General features: G+C 33.7%; 1 protein-coding gene across 3 annotated transcripts in view; it reads right to left on the reverse strand.

Annotated features, from left to right (window-relative positions):
• Nucleotides 1-397: 397 nt before the first annotated feature.
• Nucleotides 398-21,092, reverse strand: part of LOC108371328 (uncharacterized) — a 35,814-nt gene continuing 15,119 nt past the window's right edge. For 2 of the 3 annotated variants that reach the window (XM_017626874.1, XM_017626875.1), the window contains exons 3-7: nt 11,656-11,840; nt 11,295-11,440; nt 7,963-8,016; nt 1,060-1,171; nt 398-771 (exon numbers count right to left, since the gene is read on the reverse strand). In XM_017626874.1, the coding sequence (XP_017482363.1) occupies nt 566-771; nt 1,060-1,171; nt 7,963-8,016; nt 11,295-11,440; nt 11,656-11,840 (703 nt within the window). In that variant the 3' untranslated portion in view covers nt 398-565. The remainder of the gene's footprint in view (nt 772-1,059; nt 1,172-7,962; nt 8,017-11,294; nt 11,441-11,655; nt 11,841-21,092) is intronic. The other variant, XM_017626876.1, reaches the window with a different exon arrangement.

A 21,092-nucleotide genomic window follows, 5' to 3' on the forward strand; every position in this document is an offset into this window, starting at 1 on the left:
AAAATTAATATACCCTTGTGCACAAGTGCGCTCGGGTATAAAAAGACTTCTCTTATGCCCACAAGTCCAGATATAGCTTTGATCTTGAGGAAGAAATGTGTACCTATTCAAGTGAAGCGGGATGTAGGTCTGTAGAAATCTATTTATTTTGTTGTTGGGCTCATAAGAAAGGAGAGTTGCGGTGAGGATAAGGGATTGAGGGAAAGTTCATTTAATTTGTGTGAAAATCGTACTAGAATCAATTTCTTAGATCATTGTATTTTTGAGAACTAAGCCTCATTCACAAACAAAAAAAAATAAGAAATTCCATTGAAATTTTTGTATGCTTCAGATTCCGCGAAACCTTTGATATGGCTTCAAAGATTTATAAAATTATTTGGCTTTTACAACTCCCACATTATCTTTGTGGATAATAAAATTAATGATATAACCTGCTCAAGCAACTGGGGTGTATGTAATGGCTTCCTCGAGAGTCACAAACTGATTTTTGGCACTGATCAATTATGTTTTACAAAGCGCAACTTTTGTACATATATATCAAAATTTTCTTCAGATCGCTTTGGCTTCAACCGTTTTTTATTCCATATTCAAATTTTGCTATTTTACTCACTCTGGCATTCATGAAAATGAAATACATCTGCATAAAGGTGAAGATCATTTGTAGCAATGGATTAACGCCGATCAAAATGTGATGACATGGCGAGTCGAATGGGATTTCGAAGAAAGAACCAAACTCCAGTCCAATGTAGATCATGGCGCCCAAACCAAATGCTGTAAAATGGAGAATAAATATATTTTTTGTAGAAAATTAATGGCTATGCAAAGAAGCTTTTTTCGTTACTTGGCATTCTTGGTATATAATTGCTAAAGTTTTTTTAATTTATAGAATTTTTTATGGATTTCAGTAAATATTTATATATATTTCATTTTTATCATTCCTTTAATTTTACTTTATTTCATTTCATTAAATTAAATTTTTTTAACCGACTTCAAGAAAAGAAGAGGCTATTTATTCGTCGTGTATATTTTCTATATTTTTAGTTTTTATTTTCCACTTACCAATGGCACCCACACGCAAAAAGAAGCTACCATGTGTGGGATCACTGTGGGTTGTTTTGCGTTTTCGTACATTCTTCGTAGTAACAGCGACCTCAGCCTCAGCCTGCGAATCCTGTGAGTAATTATTTATTTAAAAAAATTACATTATTTATGCATATATTCACGTATGAAAGTTTTTATAAGTAGTTTAAGGAAACAAAAAAAGTTCAGTTAAAATTTCGTCAGATATGCTATATATGTTAGTACCTAAGTAGAATGGGTATGAAAAGTTTAGTTTAAGTGATATGGATATTAGTTGGTAGCATAATATACTTGTTACAGGATGACATGTCAAAGGATTCTCTACAATGTGTGGTGGGTGTGAAGTATCCTAATTGCTGTTGCGCTGATTTCTACAAAGTATTTATAAGTGTTTCTATTAATTCTAATACTTGAAAGGTACGACATGCATACGTCTAAATACCTGCTGATAAGACACAACATACGACAAATATTTACATACATTTGGCACGTTTAAAAAATAGCATGTATGCTTACATAAATCAGGAAGTGATAGTTTTGGGAATCTCTTAAGAAATGCATAGACCTTCTAATCAAGCGATTAGTTAGCTGCTAGATAAAAACGGGGAAGAAACTAAGCTATGATTACCAAAATTACAAACGCAAACTTCCAGAAGGCAGCGTAAAATAAGCAGGAATTAGTATTTATTTATTTAGATATATTTTGTATACCAAAAACTATTAATAATAATGGATTGGCCGAGTTTCTCTTCCGAAATGTTGGCGTGCGCCTTGATGTTGTCACACAAATGGGAGGGCCGACCACTATTAGAAAAAAGGTTTTCTTTTTTACGATATTGGTCGGAAACTGGGCCCTGAGGAATGGTAGCGAGCACTGCTAACCACTACACCACTGCGGCGACCTCAAAATGTATTATAGTTACAAAAATCGGTCTGGTCTTGATTTAAAGGTGATATAAAAGAATATCTCTAAAAAATTAAATTAAAATAAAAAAATTGTAAAAGTAAAAACTTATATTTATGTACATATAAATTTAAGGCTGCATTTTATTATACAATACCTCTAATTGATACTTAAAGATCCTTAATTTTTAAGAAGGATTTTTTTAATATGAATTTAAAAAAAAAAATTTTGCAGACTCTAAATTAAAAATACGCGACCGCTGTGACTGAGTGGTTAGAGAAGCGCGTTACCACTCCGTAGGAATTGGGAAAGAAAAAAATTTCGAACTGTGGTGGCTGGCAGTGGCACACCCCCATATGTATTTCTGTCTTGAAATGCGTTCATAAAACCATTTTTAAAATTGTAGATCGTCTGCCAAACATTTAGAAAAGTAGTAATAGTAAATTAATTAAAATTAGTTTAGATTAAATAAAAATATTTTAATATAACTTTAAAATAAAAGTTATTATTTATTCTTGCAGTACTTAGTTAAATGAGAAAAGAAAAGTTCTGACCGAATTTCAACCAATTCAAAATTGTTGATTCCAAACATGTCGATTCGACATGGATTAACCCATGACTTACTAAACAATTTCATGAATGCCTTTTTGCTTAGCATCTTGAACAGTAAGGAATAAATGAAACTTAATTAGTGTGGAACGAGGAGAATATCGTAAAGAATATCCATAAATAGTGCCAGTATGGGGAAAAGATCTAGCCTTTATGATAGTAAGAATATTAAAAACCTATAAGCATGTACCATTGCCCCGGCACTGCTCCTGAGGGCGTCAACCATAACAAAAGTTTCCTTTGTGGTGGCGAGGGTTAAATTTCTCAGCATCCTAAGATGAAGAAAAGGAATCTTGGTTTACATTCCTCGTCCTTGGCGTCGCGTTCAAATCGAGGTCCAAGCCTTCTTCTGGCCATTCCCTCTACTCCCAAGCCAAATCAACTCCAGAAGGAAAATGTCGATTCGGATTTGGATCGACCTCTGACTTAAATCAGGAATACGAGTGGAACAACAACTGCCATCACTTCAAAAAGAAAAATCTGTTGGCTGCAAAAACTTCACCTTAAACAAAACCTTACCAAAATATTGCGTCTTCGCTTCCTTATAGGAATCGCCTGTTGTAAACGGCCTCTCAACTAATCGATTTCAACTTTTGATGCAAGAAATCGCCTCATGCAAACACCGTATTAGGCGCTATTAGTAAAGATATGATGCTTAGAAGCACTGTTTTACTCATTCGGAATATTAACTTTCTAGTTCACATGAGTCCACCAAATGCAAAATTTAACCAGGCTAGCTGCCTATTTACATTTAACAACACCAACGCCTCCCCATTCGCACCTGCTTAATCACTTCAATCACTTTTCCTTACGACTTTTTAACAATTTTTCGTTTTCATTCAGCTCGCTTGGTTGCAATTTGTCTTGGCAGTTTTGTATGTACTTGTTTGCAACAACAACCACCACAACACATTATACTTAGCTCAAACAATTATGGCAATTTGATGCTGAATGGTAATTAATACTAAATGTGATGTGGCCCAAAAAGGGGGCGGCGCAACAATGAGACATTCATAACCAATGCGTTGGAGCCAGATTTATTAGAGTCAACAGACAGACATTGAGAGACATACGCCAGAGCAGAGCAAAGTTTTGCAAACTTACGCAAACTTTGTGGCGTACGAAACGAAATACACACATACATATGTACAAACATACAAGCATACGTAAGCATATGCACTTCACATCCCGAACTGTGGCTGACAACAGTGAGTTTGAATGCAACTGACAGCAGTTAGTAACTGGCTGACTGACTGACTGACTGACACACTGTTTGGCGCACTCACTCACTGCATAAATGCTTGACTTCACTGGCGCACTGCACTGTCTACTTGGGTGGTGGCTGATGCTTCTAAACGGGCTGCTGTCGCCACCTCCGCCAACAACTCTCGCTCAACGCAGCAACATCTTGTTGCCACTTACAGCAAGTGGCCACAACTTTGTCTGTTTTGCAATAAATGTGATAAATTTTGAAATTTTCGCGGCTTCTCTTCGCAACTTTGCCGCATACGTACATACATACGCATTACCGCAAAATGTGATTGTAACATAAAAGTTTTTTTTTTCATATTTTGATATGCATTGAATAGATTTATGAAGAAAGTTGAAGAAGAACTATGAATGGTTAGGTCTTACTTATTACTCGTATGTATGTATGTATGTAAGTGAGCTGCAGTAGAGGCAACTTTTTCAATGCGGGCAGTGATAGAATAAAACTTATGTTTTCCTTACGAGTTTGTTTTGAAGTTTTTATTATTAAATATGCAAGTTTGTGAGTTTCTGCAAATCAGAAGATTTATGCTACAAAGCTTTCGCTGAAATTTATTTAAATTAATGAGACCACAATCACTGAAAGTCCGAAAAACTGCTAGGCAAGTCTTATTGAAATCCATTATTGCCGAGCACTGGAAAATGTAAGCTTTGTAACATTTTTTGTTTTGTTGGTACTGGAAATACTAATCGACGGCTTACATACAATACCCTTCATCTAAAATTTTCACAACAATGAGATTCTGCTTTAAACATCCATACATCGATGATGTTAGAAAGATTTGCGATTGAATGAATTTGATTGAAAAGTTTAAATTAACATCATTGATGCCAATTTCAGAAGTGCCGGAAGGGTTCCAACTTCGTGTAAAAGAACATTAAAAAAAAATTATAAAGGACAAAAAGTTTCTCAAAATAAAATGAAATTAAAAAATATACATACGTTTCTTCTTAAAGCTTAGAATCCAGATCTCAAGAAAAATCATGAGAAATATTTTTCATTATTTCTGTGGCTTGAAAAACACTTTGCTTTTGCTATAAATATTCTTAAAGAAATAAATATACGAATATTTTTTTCTTGAGAGCTGCAAACTGATTTAAGAAATTTCGCTAAAATAAAATTTCTTTTTAATTGCTTGTGTGTCATTTTGTATGAATTTTCCGTTTTTCTTGAGACTGAAAACAGCTCTTAAAACAATAAAATCTAACAATTAAAAGAAAATCAAATAACAGAGAAAAAGTTTTTAAGAGTTAAATTAAATAAAAATATATGTATTTTGGCGATGTTTTTGCAAAACCGCCCATCGTCCAAGTGCAAAACCGCCTATCTTACGGCACTCAAATTTTACAGGAGAGCGAAAAAACTGTTTTATGTTTTTTTGATGGCATTGCTTTGAGAGGCGGTATTTTCTCTAGCTATTATTTTACAAATCTATTGTTTTTAATAACGATTTTACGATTTTTATGCATGAATCTCGATGCCTGGAGTTCCAGGTAAACAGATCGATAAGAACAGCAGCATAAAGTTCAGCAGATAAAGAACAAACCAAGGTGAATGAATACAATGTTGGAAGCGTAAAAATAAATTAATAGCAAATAAATTTTAAGCAAAAAACAAACTCGACTTCAATTCTCAAATAAAAATTTAAGATTATCGTTAATTTCTTCATGATCCGATGATCGGATTTAAACCAAATAATAAAAAGAATTATAGAATTCGCTTGACCTTGGTCCAAAGTTATGCGGTGACATACATAAAAACAGAAAAAAAATATTCCGACGAACTGATAACCTTTCTCCTTTTTGTAAAGTCGGTTAATTAGAAAATATTTCAGTGACTTGAAATTTTTCTTTCAACTGGAATAAATATTGATGTTGATAGATGACTCATACGCCATGGCATATGAACGATATACGATTTCTTTCGCTAGCATGCACTCACGGAAATGACGTTTTTGACATTTTCATGTGATGTGACCATCAGAATAGGCTGGCTGTAGATATTTCATCTAGTTATAATATTGCTAATGTGCTTTAAGACCATAAGAATTGGCAGGCAACCTTGAACTCATTTTCTATATACACTATATAAAATTCTATCCAAATTTCAAGTCATTTGAAGCATGTTGAGTAATCGGTTTTTATTCACATCTTTAGTAAATAAAAACGGATAAACAAGACCACTGTTCAGCAGCCAGCCCATCGGATCTTGATTTATATGTATATTAACAAGCTAGTCTCACCAAAAATTTCAACCGATTTTACGTATGATGGGTTTTTTTTGGTTATGAGCTCTCCGTCCAGATGCTCTGGTAACACCACCTTGTATGAATTCGTCGCTTTGGAACTAACATAATCCCTAAAAGTACTACTATACGCATATCTTTGGTGTGAATTTTAAGGTTTTCGAAGCTTTCGATAGAGTAAAAATAATTGTATTCAAATTTCATCTTTCAACATTTTGAATTTTCAGTATCATTTAGAGATTCAACGTGAGCGCGGTGTTGTTCCTGATCCATAGTTTGAGATGAAATCAATTTACCTATTTAGGAGAAAAATATGGTGAAAAGCTCTAAGGCCTAAAAATGGCTTATTTAACAAAAAAAAAAAAATGTACCACCATTGTATTCAAGATGGCGGTAATTTCACGACCCTCTGCGTCCCGAAAAACAAGTTTCAAATTCCCTGCGGCCGAATTTGCATATTCAGGTTCTTGTAGGTTCCGTTTAATGATGTGTCAAATTTTTGGTTGAACAACGCCCCTATCTCAGAATTTCATTGAATATTGCCCGATCTCAGAATTCGGTTCAAAAACGCCATATCCCAACATATTTTCAATATATTTTCATTTGAGATAGGGAATTTTTGAACCGAGTTCTGAGATAGGGCGTTTTTCAATGGAATTCTGAAATAGGGCATTCTTCAATCAAATTCTGGAGCAGGGCGTCTTGAACAGTTTCCTAAGACAGGGCGTTTTTGAACTGGCTGCCGAGATAAGTCGATCTTCCACTCAGGTGTCGATATGTAATCACTCGAATTTATTTAAAAAAAATTAAAGTATAGACATGTTGGACCACCGAAACGCATTTTTGGTGGAACTGGAAAAATTAAAAAGAATAAACCTAACCGCGTTCTGCCCCGGTTGACATCCTTGTTCATAAAAAATAAAGTATGGGTATTCATCTAAACGCGTAACTGCCTCGTAAACGGGTAAAACTCGCAAATAAACCGGTTTTCCATACAAAATTAATTAACTTTACGAGATTTACGTGGTTACTAGGCATTTACGCTTTTAGATAATTCTCTCGACAATTAGTTGAATATCTCACTTCATAAAGCACGAATTTTGGGAGTGAGTAACAACATAAAAATACTTTTAATGTACAGTGAAGCCGCCGGATATTTGCTAGTTTTCAATCAAGAAAATGTTCTCAAATTTTAATAACTATTTTAATGAAATTGTATTACAAAATCACTCGGAAGGAAAGCATTTTTTGCAGAGAGTCAGGCATTCACTATAATTCCTATTTTCTTTGCGAGAAAGCATGCTTGACTAACTATGCATAGGCTGGCTTTTTGAAGCCCAAGTGACTGAACCATCTAGATTGGTTTCAGTTTTATACGAGTATCAGACAGGAAATGCTTATCCCATAGTCATGAGAATCGACCCTAAAACCAGAACCTCTTCAGAAGTACTGGACAGTATTATTTATAAACTACAAGTAGATTTTCAAAGTACGTTCAAAGGTTAGTATTTACATACAACCACTTTGAGTATAAGAGAAAGAAAACAAAAGAGCATAGATATAGTGAGAGAAAAGCCAAATTCATACATAGAATAAAAGGAAAATGAAGCATTTGTTAGTCACTCAAGTGCTTAAGCAAGGAAAGCCAGTTGAAAAGGATAGAGATATAAAAAAGCAGAGAAAAGTATGACGATGCCATTCCACATTGAGTTAATAGGTACGTATGTGTGCAGGTCTACTCATATTTACGAGTATTTAGTTGTTATACGAATTTCTGTAGGTACATATTTAGTGTTATTTGATTTTGTTATTTTCTCTTGTGTGGTTTTGTATTTCTGTTGTTGTTAAGCATACCTGTAACGTCAAAGACTGGCGTACGAGATCACGTTTCTTAACCGGATATCGCTCCTGCCGACGTTGGAGTGAACGGATCAACGATTTAAATGCGTATTATTATTTGTAGTCAGGATAATGCAAAGCACACGCAGCATTGTTTGCATGTGTACATTTGAGTATGTGTGTGCGTGTGTGTGTGGATTTTCATATGTTATTGTATTCAGATCATTTAGATTATAATGTTGCAGCACATTGGTTTATACATATGTATGTGCGTGTGTGCGTGTGTGCAGTAGCATCAGCGTTGTCGCGGCAAGATTAGGCATTATTTGGCAGGAGTATAGAATTTGACAGCCAGCCATTCATAGCATTGAAGAGCAGCAGTGTATTTGGTTTGCATTTGGTTTTTTGTTTTTGAGAATATATGAGTTTCATTATTCAATTCATCATTTTTGTAAAGCAGTTTGCACACAGGTTTTTTCGAGGATATAGCATTGCCAAGATGCGGAACATTCAAGACAGAAATTATTTTCGTTTTTTTTCGTTTTTTTTTTGATTGTGCGCGCAGGTACATATTTTTGTGAGCGCATTTATGTACAGCATTCGTTTTGCGTTTGTGTTGGTGAGCGGTTTGGGTTTTGTTTTTGTTTTTTTTTTTTAATTAATGCACAAATTTTTGTGTATGTATTGGCAGTAGCAGGCGGTAGTAGTGTACATACATACATATATGATTAAGTTGTTGTGGATGATGATGATGGTGATGAAAGGTAGTAGTGAAAAAATAAAAAATAAGGATTTAAATTAATATTACATATAGAAATAAATAAAAATAACATTTCATAATAGAAAACAAATAATTTAACGCTGAAGATAGAGATTGGCAATTATTTTTCCTTTAACTATGAAAATAGATGATTAAATGTAGTCGCGGATAGTAAGTCATATTAGAGAAGTACACGAAAAAAAATAATTTGTACATTAAACGGTACCAGGGAAAAGGTTCGTCGTACATCCCTATGTCTGAAATATTTCTGCAAGGCAATTAAAAAAAAATGTTTTTTTGGGCGACGTAGCGGTCGGGTCGCCTTTTTAAATTTTTCGGCATATCTTCGGCATTTAAAGTCGGATCTTAAAGTAGTAGTGTCACACGTCAAATGTAAAACAGCAACTCCAAAGTTCAGCAATGGAAAATCGGCATTGCCTTGCAAAAATACTTTAGACTAAGGGGTGTATGGCGAACTTTTTTGTTCGCTTGTAGGGTCGTACGTTTTATTGTACATATGTACATACATATAGCAATTATAAGCTCTTTAGTTTATGCTATGGAGGCAGATGTATAATTCTGCAGGACCCATATAACATTTTCTGAAACTTAACTTTCCGCTGAAAGAGTTCTTGTGCAATTGAAGGAGATAAAGGAGAATTCGAAGAAGAGCCTGAGACAATTTCGAAATCGGACTAATGAAATTATTATTTTTTTTTTTAAGATTTAGTAAATCGTTCGAATATGTTTATTAAATTTGTTGGCACTTTAATCCAAATGGTTCAAAAGTTACAAAATTGCATGGCTTGGTTACCTATTTTTCATATAAATTTTGATACGTTTTAAGACGCAACGAAAATTATATTTTCTACGTAACTTTTTTGAATTTGTACCATTCAAAGAACTTTTTATTTTTTCATAACCCAAGCATAGTTTACTTAAGGTCAAACCTTAACCGCACCAAAACTCAAATGCCACTTTTGCTACAGTTGCTCCTAGATACACCCTGGGCAATAAACATTGAATCGCCCCGAGCGAGTATTATATTTGGCTCCATTTTTATTTACCATGTATCCTTGGAAATAGCAAAATACAAAGAGCCAAAAAAAACTAAAAATTTCCTGCTTCATTTTCAGCCAACTCTCTGATAAGCCTAACAGCCGGTTTACACGACCCGCTCGCTGGCCGCACAAAATGTAGGTAGCCGTCCAAAAAGCATTTAGTACTCCTTTAGGAAACAGCAGGCTCTATATTTGGATTATGTGTTGCTGAAAAGTGAAGACAACTATAATAACTGGTGTGGAGAAGTGGATTTCTTTTCAATCATGTGGAATTCAACGGTATTAGTCCCGAGGCGGTATAGGGTTCGAACGACTTCAATAGCATAACTTCATCATAGGAAAGTTAAGCGCTCAGTGTGATGGTATTTAAGGGGTAGGTTGTAATTTTTTTCGCCACAAAAGACCAGTCTTCCTAGGAATGGGGAATTACGAAGCTCACCGAAAAATACGCAATGACTCCGCCAATGCTAATTTATCAACTTAAGTCTAGTCTTCGTCTTAATGTTTTGAAACCAGACCAAGAAAATTCAAAAAACTTCTAAATATGATGTACTGTGGAACGATTTTCCGTGACCCATTGTCCAATTTGGTTTGGAGACAAAGCGGGTTTCGTTCAGAAGGATACATCATATCTACTCCTACCCTGTCGGAAATACCAAGAACGAAAATGAGAACTTCTAAATAGTTAAAAACATAAGTGGGAGACGTATATTTTCCTATAGACCTTGCACCAAGTCCAAAGTCTAGATCCCCAAGAGGAGACTCGGAACAGATCCAGCAGAGAAGTAAAACATTTAATAAAGCGCAGTTTCCCTTAATTTTTTTAACACAATGCATCTTCTCTAATGTGCTCATTGAATTTTTTAATTAAAGAAGATTATTTCGCTTTTATACTTTTTATTTTTAACAAATTTTTCTTTCTATTCAAATAATATTTTTCATCCTTAATTTAATCCAAATATTAATTCAAAAACAATATCGGTTCTGACAATGAAACCGCAGAAATTAAAAATTGAAAATTAAAAAATGATGTGACAAAATCATGAAGGTAAACAACATTAAACATTAAAATTACCGCTAGTCCCCAAATACAAATTACAAAAGCCACACAACGTAAGCGCTAATGGATTAAGTAATGAACAAAAGTTAAAGTAATTACAGCCAATTAGCACACAATTACCTACAAGGCCCCCAAAGAATTTTGAAATACATAAAATTTTCAGCTTCAACTGCACTTGGCAAAAAATATTCGTGCACTTGAAATAGTATTAAAAATTCAGCTAGGGTGTGTGTGCTTGTGTGGGGAATTTCTTACTTTCAGAGAGGGTAACTGAAGGCTGCTAAAAGGTGTAGGGATGTGCGTGAGACGGACATATATGTATGAGAGTTTATGCGAGGAAAATACACACAAATTACAAGTTCAATTTTCAATGTATTTATGTAAACAAGTGGAATAATAAAAATTCTTCAGCCAACAAAAAGATTGAAAAAGAAAATAAATAATTTTTCTTATAATAAAAACACACCTGATATGGACTCGGTTTGCCAGTTTTGCCAGAATCCTTGGAACCCTTCGCATCCTTCGAATCGGTTGGATCTGGTAATTTTTTCTTTGATTTTTTCTCCTTTGGTGGTGATTTCGGTTTACTGCCGCCATTACAGCAGGAACTCTCTGTGGCATAAGAAGTAATGAAAGGAGGGGTAATTTTTAATAAAACAGAAACTGTGTTTTTAATGAAAACTCAAATGATTGCTTTTCACTTAAAAAAAAAAGAAGAAACAAAGCTCAAAGAATCAACAGGTCTTCCACAATTCGATCAAATTAGTATACATTTTTTTAAATCATATTATTTTGCTTTTATTTTATTTTTATTTTTGTCAACTTACCCTGCAACAGGAAGCAAAATACATACAATAGGAAGAGTATGCTGACACCATACAAATACGTAAAGAATGTTTCATAGTAGAGCACTGGCAGACGGTGGGTTGTCACATCGCTAATCACATAGGCAATGCAGACAACAATCAAAATGATGGCATACACCAAACTGGTGACGATGAACAGCGAGGTCCTGTACAAAACAAAAGCGTTGGGGAAATGAGAAAAAAAAATGTGTTGTTATATTAGCAAAATTAGCATAAAATTTGTTTTAGATAATTTGAAGATAAACTAAGAGCAAATTCCAATAGTTTGCCTGTGTTAGTAATTAATTGTGCACGAACCCAAAATAATCCAGTATTTGTTTTTGCTTTTATAATTGTATAAAAAATTCAGAGAAATACATCTAAAACATTTTTCAGAGTTACACAAACGCTACATGCAATTATGAGTAAGCACTATTTGCTGTATACATACTATATAACAAAAATTCTGCTTCTTACGAAGGTGCAATTTTATCCACTAAGCCATCTATACATAACGTACAGTGACTTAAACAAATGACCACGTGTTGATTTTTTTTTAAATATTCGTAATGTTTTTCGAGCTAGATTTTTTTTTCAACAAAAATTCTTTCCCAGCGTTAACGAAAGCCATATAAATCACAGTTTCAGACTATATATGAAATTTAGGAGAATTCAACAAATTTTCATCAAAATTCCAACTTTTTAATCTGAATCTTTAGAGCACCTTTGGGTATGAAATTTTAGAGTAAATACAATTTTAGTCCCGTTGATTTTTGAGATTTTTTTATTGGTGACGAATTTTTGCACCTTTTTCCATATAAACATGAATTTCTTATAAAATAAATTGGAGGAGACCGTTGTCAACAAAATTTCAAAAAATCAACGCCAGATTTTGTAAATTGCACTTGCTATATAAAACAAAAAAAAAACTAGCAAAACAAATCTCTAAAACAAAAAAAAATTCTCAAAATTCAACACGATTTTTTAGCCGGTTGAGACCTACACTTGATTGATTAAAATTGTATGGACATTCAGATTAAAAAGTTGAGCTTTTGATGAAAAGTTGTTTCATTCTCCTAAATTTTGTATAAAGTTTAATGCTATGTTTTATATGTTTTTGGTTAAAGCTTGGACGATATTTTTATAGAAAAATAACAAACAAAATAATTAAGAATATTTCAAAAAAATCAACACGCGGTCATTTGTTTGAGTCACTGTATATTCAACCGTTTTTGAACTGTGAGATTTATCTATTGAAATTTTGCTCTATATTATTTTTTCCAGTTTAGATCCCTTATCAGCAAATCACATTTGCGTACATATATATTTACACCTGTACCATATTGTTTAAAACACACACAACCTTTACCTATAAATACAAAAATAAAAAATATGTCAAACTGAAAATGAGAATACTGTAATTTTTTGGATCGCTATCATCAATTCAAAGTGGTCTTTTGCATTATTCGGAAATACGTTTTTTTTAATAATCCTTATACCAAAATTCGAAACAAATTACTTAAAGCACGAGTCAGCATCGCTTTAAGACAAAATGCGCAATTTTACTGCATTCGACTGTTGACCTTAGAAGATTTCTATATTTTTATTTTCATCATATACAAACCATATTTTTTAACGATAAGCGCAGAATATATTAAGTTTTGAGGACGATGACCCATTAGCATCGGAAACATAGACCACAACTGGGCCACATTACTGCAATAAGTTACGAGCAGTGTTGTCTAAGGAAAGGCCTCACAATTTTATGGAAAACTTACCAATCTGGCTGTTTTCAGTAATTAATGCATTTCTGTATTTCAAAAAAAAAACATCCAGATATTTAGATACGATTTACATTGATTTTTCAAAAGCCTTCGACAAAGTGTCACCCGAATACTTCTGTTGAAGTTGGTGTAATTTCGTTTTCATTAGGAATTCCTATCCTGGATTAAGTCATATTTAGCTAATGGGTGACGGGATGCTTTGTTCGTTCCATACTCAATGTTAGAATTTATTCGCCGAAACTGTTCGGCATTCACCAATCTTTACACACATAATGTTCTGTTTTGTGTCTTTGTTGGATGGAAGTTAGAGTATGGAGCTTATATTTAGAGGCCTTCTATCCCATTACCTACATATCATTCTCGGCGCCTGCTAATTAGTCTGGATACCCTTGAAAATAGGATATCGCTTTTAGCGTACTCGCTTGTTGTCAAAATCATAAATGGATCGAGTGATTGTCCCGGCCCTTTAGATAAAATTTCACTCAATATCTCCTCCAGAATTCTTCGGCATTCTGAATTGTTTTATATAGGATTCCCCAGAAACAATTATGGTGTCAATGCTCTCATCTCTCGTATGTGCACGTGCAAAATTAAATCTGGTTTCCAATGCCTTAGTTATTGATTTCTTGCAAACTTTTGTCAATTCAATCTAGTATTTACATACGTCAATTCCAGGGACCATAACAGTTACTACTTTAATTATAAAAATCGCTCTTTAACAATTATTTTTTTGCTTTTATTTAATTACTCCTTAAATAAAAGCTATTTATGATTTTTATTTTATAAATCCAAAATAACAGTTATTTTTAATTTTTATCTTAATAGTAACAAATAATAGTTATTTTTGTTTTTTATATTATATGTCGTAGACAACAGTTATTGAGGATTTTTAGAAAGGAGGAGGAGAAGCTCGGCCAAACACAAACATATGTGTAAGAGCCAATCTATTATTATTAATCTTTCTTTGATAACCAGATTTTAGAAAAGTTTACCTCTTTTGATTTTTTCATCACTCAGTTCATTTCTTAAAAAAATTGCAATTGTTGGAAAGAAATATTGATAAAATAAAATGAAACGCTAAAGGACTTTAAGGGTTTCTATATTTGGTGGCAGCCGAAGTGACAATTATTCCTGGATTCATAAAAAAAAAGAAATGAAAAATCTTGCAAACAAAATCATTTTACTATACAAAACAAAAGGTTAAAATTTACATTTTCTTGGAAATGCATTTTTTAATATTCAATTAGTTTGCCCTCAGATGGACCTAACTTTCAAAGGAATATATTTCACTATATATGAAAGATTTTTTTCTTTCTCCTACAAAATTTCAAAATTGTCAATTAGTGCCTTTTACGTTAATGACTACAGCATTTTTTTGTTCTAGTATTTTACGTTTTTATCTTTTCTTCAAAATTTTGTAGCTCTTGAGTAATCATAACAGCAGGATTAAAAAATGTTACTCATTATTTCACTTGTTTTTTTTTTTTATGAACTTTATTTCATTTTTATTGGTTGGCTACATGAGCATGTAGTTACTACAATTATGGCTATCGTTTATGAATAAAGTTTTCACTTGCCAGCGGGGAAAAAACACAACTACAAGTGTCCTAATATAGCCAAGACCTTGGCGTTAGTAAACTCATTTAGTTCAAGTTTTCCCAACAAGGTCTAACAAAGTCAGCTTTCTACGCTTGATTAGCGGATGCTAACAAATATATGTATGTAAATTATTTTACAAATATATTTTTGTGCAATTTTTTTAAATGTTTGTGCTTGTTTCATGACTTTAAACACATAAAATTTTTTAGGAACATTTCAGTTTCCAAATTTTCTCCATAATGCTATTTATTATGCAATTAATTTCAATTTTGCGAAAATCAAAACTTGCAAGCACTTATAATTGAATCTTTGTGGAATTTGTATTCAGAATTTTTAAATAAATGATCTCAGCAACAAATAAAATAAAACACACGCCGGAAAACGTGCTTATTTTTAAATTTTAAAGGGAAAAAGGAAAAAAAAACAAGAAAATCATACAATTTTGAGATTCGAACGTCACGGCCTTGTTAGACAAAATATTAATATTAATGTTTGGAGACCATAAATAAAATTTTATGTGCATTAAATACGAGCTTTTTCACTTTTCTGTTATGTCTTCGGATGTGCTATGTAATCGCCCATTTGCATGCTGCTTAAAAGCATTTAGTAGCTAGTAATGGAACACTGCCACATATCGTATTAGTGAAATATATATCGAACTTGAATCTTTTTGCAAGGTCACTAAAGCTTTGATTTATATTTCGTACCAAAAGAGTGTGATTTTTCTTCAGTAGTCAAGCCAGGCTAAATTTTTCAAAGCATACACTTAAGAGATATGACTGCCGCAAAATACAAATAAACCATTAACTAAAGTAACCTGGAAAGGTTAGAGACAAGTTTTTAAAACTTTTAGAAATAGGAGAGGTATTTGAAGCAGAAGCTTGGAAATTTATTCAATTCGGAATGATGGCCACTATGTATTTCTTGGTATCTGAAGCTCAACTGATGACACTTCGCGCATTTACATGAAATTAGAAAGTAATTTTTAAGTTAGAAAGTAGCCCCGATCAGCAGCTTGCAGGAATTTAAGTGGCTTAATTCATATTTCTTATACAACAATGATATCAACGCATATGTTTGATGGGGCGTATACGTAACAATTTTACTTGCACTAAAAGAGAAATGACAGAAACAAATACGTAAAACATAGAAAGACATAAATAAGTTTATGTTACATAAGAACCCATTTTAGTTTCTCCAATTTTTTTTCTATTTTTCTTCACTTTGTTAAATTCTGATCGTTTTTTTCAGATTTGTCTTACCAAATATAAAAATTCCTTTTTTATCAGCCACAAACAATTAAAATATGTATGTATATCCGAATACATATTTTCATTATTATTAAATAAGTATATATATATTGTAGGTATTATTGTGTTAATTACCATAGTTCAATCGGTCCTGTTATTATGTTAGTCTGATAAGTGCCATGAACGGTGATTCTTGCTGGTAGAAAACTTCGATTTGGATTTGGCTTAATTGAATAGCAAACCCTAAAATAATAATAATTTTCCCAAAAATTAAATAAATTTCAAAAATCTGACTCTATACTCAACTTGGAAATTGTGCTGTACGCAATGTGAAATAAATACTCTGGCAGGGATATTATAAAGCACAAATACATACACGCGTTTGTTCTGGAAAGAGTACAGGGTGGATGAAGTCAACTTAAAGGAGGGCAGTTGGAATTGATTGATTGTTTTCACTAGGCTCAAAGGGAAGTAGCTTTCTTTGTGTTGATCAGTTTAAGATACATACATATGGAAGGAAGGATAGTTTGAATAAAATTGGTATTTCAAAGCATTTTAAGAAAATTCTAGCAAGTACTTGTGTATATTTGTATCTGTGTGTGTTTACGTTTGTATGTATGTGTATTTACTTGAAATTTGTTGTTTGTAAAAGTGCAAAAATAAAGTTGATAGTAGATATTTAATCATGTTCAGCATTGCCATAGTTAAATAAGAATATAGAAAAATATAAGACTGTGTAAAGAAATTTTTAGTACAAAAATTAAATTAAATAATAAAATTATAAATGTTTTCCGTTCACATTAAAGAAATCATTGATGACTATTAGCAATCAGTTACTTTTTTTTTTAAATTCGTGTAGACTCTTGGCAGACTTTTGTAAAATTTTTAATAAATTGCAGGTTTTAGTTTGCTTTTAACAGCCATTGAAAGCAGAGAAAGTTACGTCAAAAAAGTGAAAAGTAGAATTTCGCCTATAACCCATAACTTAGACGACAATTAGCTGCTACCCCACCCATTAAGCCCCATTCGATTATTTTCTGTTTTTCAAATCTGAAGAAGTGGGCCGAGGGAAATGATTTGTGTCGTATGAAAAATATGGTAATTACTGAAATAAATGTCTATTTTGAGGACCTGAGGAAACTCTATTTTTTTTGGAAACTTACTGCGCTAAATGCATCGAGCTTAAGGGTGCCTAATATAAGAAATTAAACCCTTATTGCCAAATTTTATTTAAGTCACAGAATTTCTGTTTACTGGACTAGGGAAAAATTTCAATAATTGGCGTATTTTTTTAATTCGTTCAAAACATCATTTGATACTAAAAATTTCTTAGCTTCGGCTAGCTCTTGATATCTGTATGCAATTCGAGTTCCAATGGCGAATTTCATTAAGTGAGAGAATATTTTCAATTCGATACAGAAAATTGCCATCAGATAGATGCCTTTTGGCTTTTTAGCCACAAAATTCCAATGAGAGTGAATACATATATTCTTAAAACTATTCTCCATATATGTGTAATCACTCGATAACGCCGCCAGGAAAGTTATTAGCATTGCAGAATTTTTTAATCCAGACGCTTCATTTTTTTCGTTTCCGAATTTAAAAAACGTATGTATATGAATTTACGTTAGGGTGGCCCAACATTAGGAGTCTAGGAATTTCTTCGGGCATTTTAAAACCCCCTCGATATCGTGAAAAGCCCCACCAAACACGTAGTCCTTGCATTTGAGCACAAAAGATCTTCGGCAAGAAAGTAGGATATACAGCTATACATATGTATGGTTGCCATTAGAGATATGTTGCTGTATTAAGTTGCAAATGTAAATTAAAGATTTTTATTTGTAGAGTTAATCTCAATCAGAAATAGTGAATTCTATAGACGTTATTATTTATTTGTTTTATGGCGCATATTTCGAGAGATTTGTTTTTATTTTGCTTCTCTTTTCAAACGAGATATGCAAACAAATCAAAGGCATGTACGAGTGCCTACATAAAAAGCCAACAAAAATTAGGTAAAAAATGTTCCACGCAGACACAGGCACATGCATACATAAATTTATGTAAAATCTGTGTCTATATGTATGCTCTCTATATGATTTGTTGCACTGCGGACTTAGACCAATGTGTAAGGATTTGCACATTTTCCCTGCAAAAATCGTTGGACCATGTAGTCTATTTGTGGTAAATTGGAGTACTTACAAAAGTGTTCCTCTGTCATGCTGTATCGGACCAACTCGTGTCTCTGCGCCAGCTTATTGTTTGTTATCCGATCACTGCTCGTGTTTTAACGAAATGTCATTGAAGTTGATCATTTGAAAGCACATTTGCATGTCTGGCTGTAGCTGAACGTGTAGAGATGCTCGCTGTTAGTTATTAGCTCCCAGCATGTTCGGGTTCGAATGCCATCAGAGGCAACATGTAATTTTTAATTTTTGGCTTGGTTTTTATTAATTTCGAAAAAGCATTTGAGAAGTGAAGAACAAAAGCGTGTACAAACGAAAAAATATAACAACAATGCCATTGTTAATATGTTGGAATAGTTTTGTGCTACTCTGATGTAATGCAGGGATGGAGTATATGGTCCTGCCCTAGGACATCGCAATGTTAATTGGACCATACTTTTTATATGAATTGTGGTTAATATTGGAGTACTCCTTGATCCTTAGGGAGTACTCTTTACACGCATGCATGGAGTAGTCGCGATTTTTTCCGGGTTCCTACAAAGCCGATCGAAACAATTCACATATATACATATGTACATCGGTTTGGCGCATACTTAAGCAGATATGTGTTCATGTGAGCCACCAATCATCCCAGAAGATAAATTAGGTGGGCTGAAGCCATTTAGGTAGGTAGTGAAGCCATTCTAAAAGGCCTACCCAAGAAGGGATGAAAAATGTGCTTGCCTTCTTCCAGAAGGTCCTTTTCTATTTACAATTTACGGGAATGTGTAGGATTATATTATGTATTTAACATTAAAAATAAATTTAAGAACTCCTTCAAAGGCCTTGTGAAATACGTCCCACAAACACCCTTCTGGAAGCCGTTCTATTGGTAGCGCAGGCAGAAGGCCTTCAGTTTGTGCGATTCCATACAAAAAAGAAAGTACAAAGAATTTTAAAGTGGAAGGCCGCTTGACTCTCAAGAAGGCCTCTTGGAAGGGCTATTAGCTCCTGAAATTTTCTACTGGGATACACAACAGAATGATTTTATTTTTCATACATACATATATATCCTTAAAATCAAGTGAATGATTTTTTTCAGTCTCACCCCTTCAATCGGTAATACCACTGTCACAGATATCACATATAAATTTTGGTCCCGATTTCAGTGGGTGAAGACGTTTTCATGGAACAGACTGAAGTTTGACCCCTGTGCGACGCGCCTTAACCAACTTCAATCGGGACCAAAATTTGTTTGTAAATATCTGCGACTATAGTAGCATCGAAGTGGCGCTTGAAGCTTAGGAGGTCTGATGTAAAAATTTGCTTCCTACATTTAAGGACCACCCTAATATACATAGATGTACATACAAATGTATGTACATACGTATTTTGGACGCAAGCTCGTTCGCTTACAATTCTAAGTGCATTGCAGCAAAATGGAAAACAACTTGACTGAGTATTGTAATGTTAAAAGCAACAAATATTTACACCGCCGACTGTATGCCACTCTGCATACATAAATACATACATACGTACAAACACACAAGCACAGCATGCTTGTACAACTCTATTCAGCCATTATCCTCCTCATCATCATCATCGGTATGAAAACTGAAAGCCTGTGTTGCTGAGCAATGTTTGTTAAGGCAGGTTAAAATATGCACAAGAGGAGCGACCCAATTCTGCAGCGGCGATGTTATTATGCGCTTACACGGCCAGCCAGCCAGCTCCCCGGAAATGTTCACTCGCGAAGCGGCTTCAAAGCCCTCAGCCCCGCTGATTGGGTGCTATGTATGTGGGTTAGCGGCAGTTGGATTTTTGATGTATTTAAATTTTTCTCACATTCCCACATCCACCTTCATCCCCAGATGCTGCATTATGTCAAATGCTCTATGTTTGACTACACAAAATACATATGTGCATATCATCAAGCTTCTGCCGAAATGCCCAAAACACCCTGCGAACCTGTCCCAGGATGCGCTCACCGCTGGCTAATGAATATGCAAACTTCTATATGTATTTGCTCGTTTTGTTGAACTGAATTTATGTATATATTTTTGAGTACTGTCCTGCCCTCATGCCTTTCATTAAAATTAATTCGACATACATATGAAGTTTTGCTCTTATATGTCTGTCTGATTGGATGGAATGGGTAGGTATCTGTGCTACAAATGTATCGAGAATTGTTTACAACAAAAATCACAAATGTCGCTTGTCGAATTTGATTATAGTTTAGAAAGGAACATTAAAATTAGCTTGAAACGATTGATCAGCAGTAACCCAGATTCAATTCATTCCAATTTAATAAGAAGAAATCTTGTATCCACAAACCAGTTTTTGTGAAAAGTAACGGAATAGACTTAATACTTATGTTTAATACTAGGTGAACTATTTTGCTTTGGTCCTGGCCAGCTATACTGTAAACCAAACATAGAGGAAAGGGTAAGTAAGGCATTAATTGCTATATATTTTTGTCAGAGACCACTGGAGATCTCCCCAGCCTCTCGACAAAGGTGGCTTATTTTTTTATGTTCTTAAGTGGTATAACGTGACAAAATGCTGCCCTAAAAACCGTTAACCACCTGTACTCCTGCGCTTAACTTAATTACTTAATTTTGTAC

Source organism: Rhagoletis zephyria, unplaced genomic scaffold, assembly GCF_001687245.7.
Source record: "Rhagoletis zephyria isolate East Lansing unplaced genomic scaffold, Rhagoletis_zephyria_1.1 Rzeph_scaffold_04889, whole genome shotgun sequence".
Lineage (NCBI taxonomy): Eukaryota > Metazoa > Arthropoda > Insecta > Diptera > Tephritidae > Rhagoletis > Rhagoletis zephyria.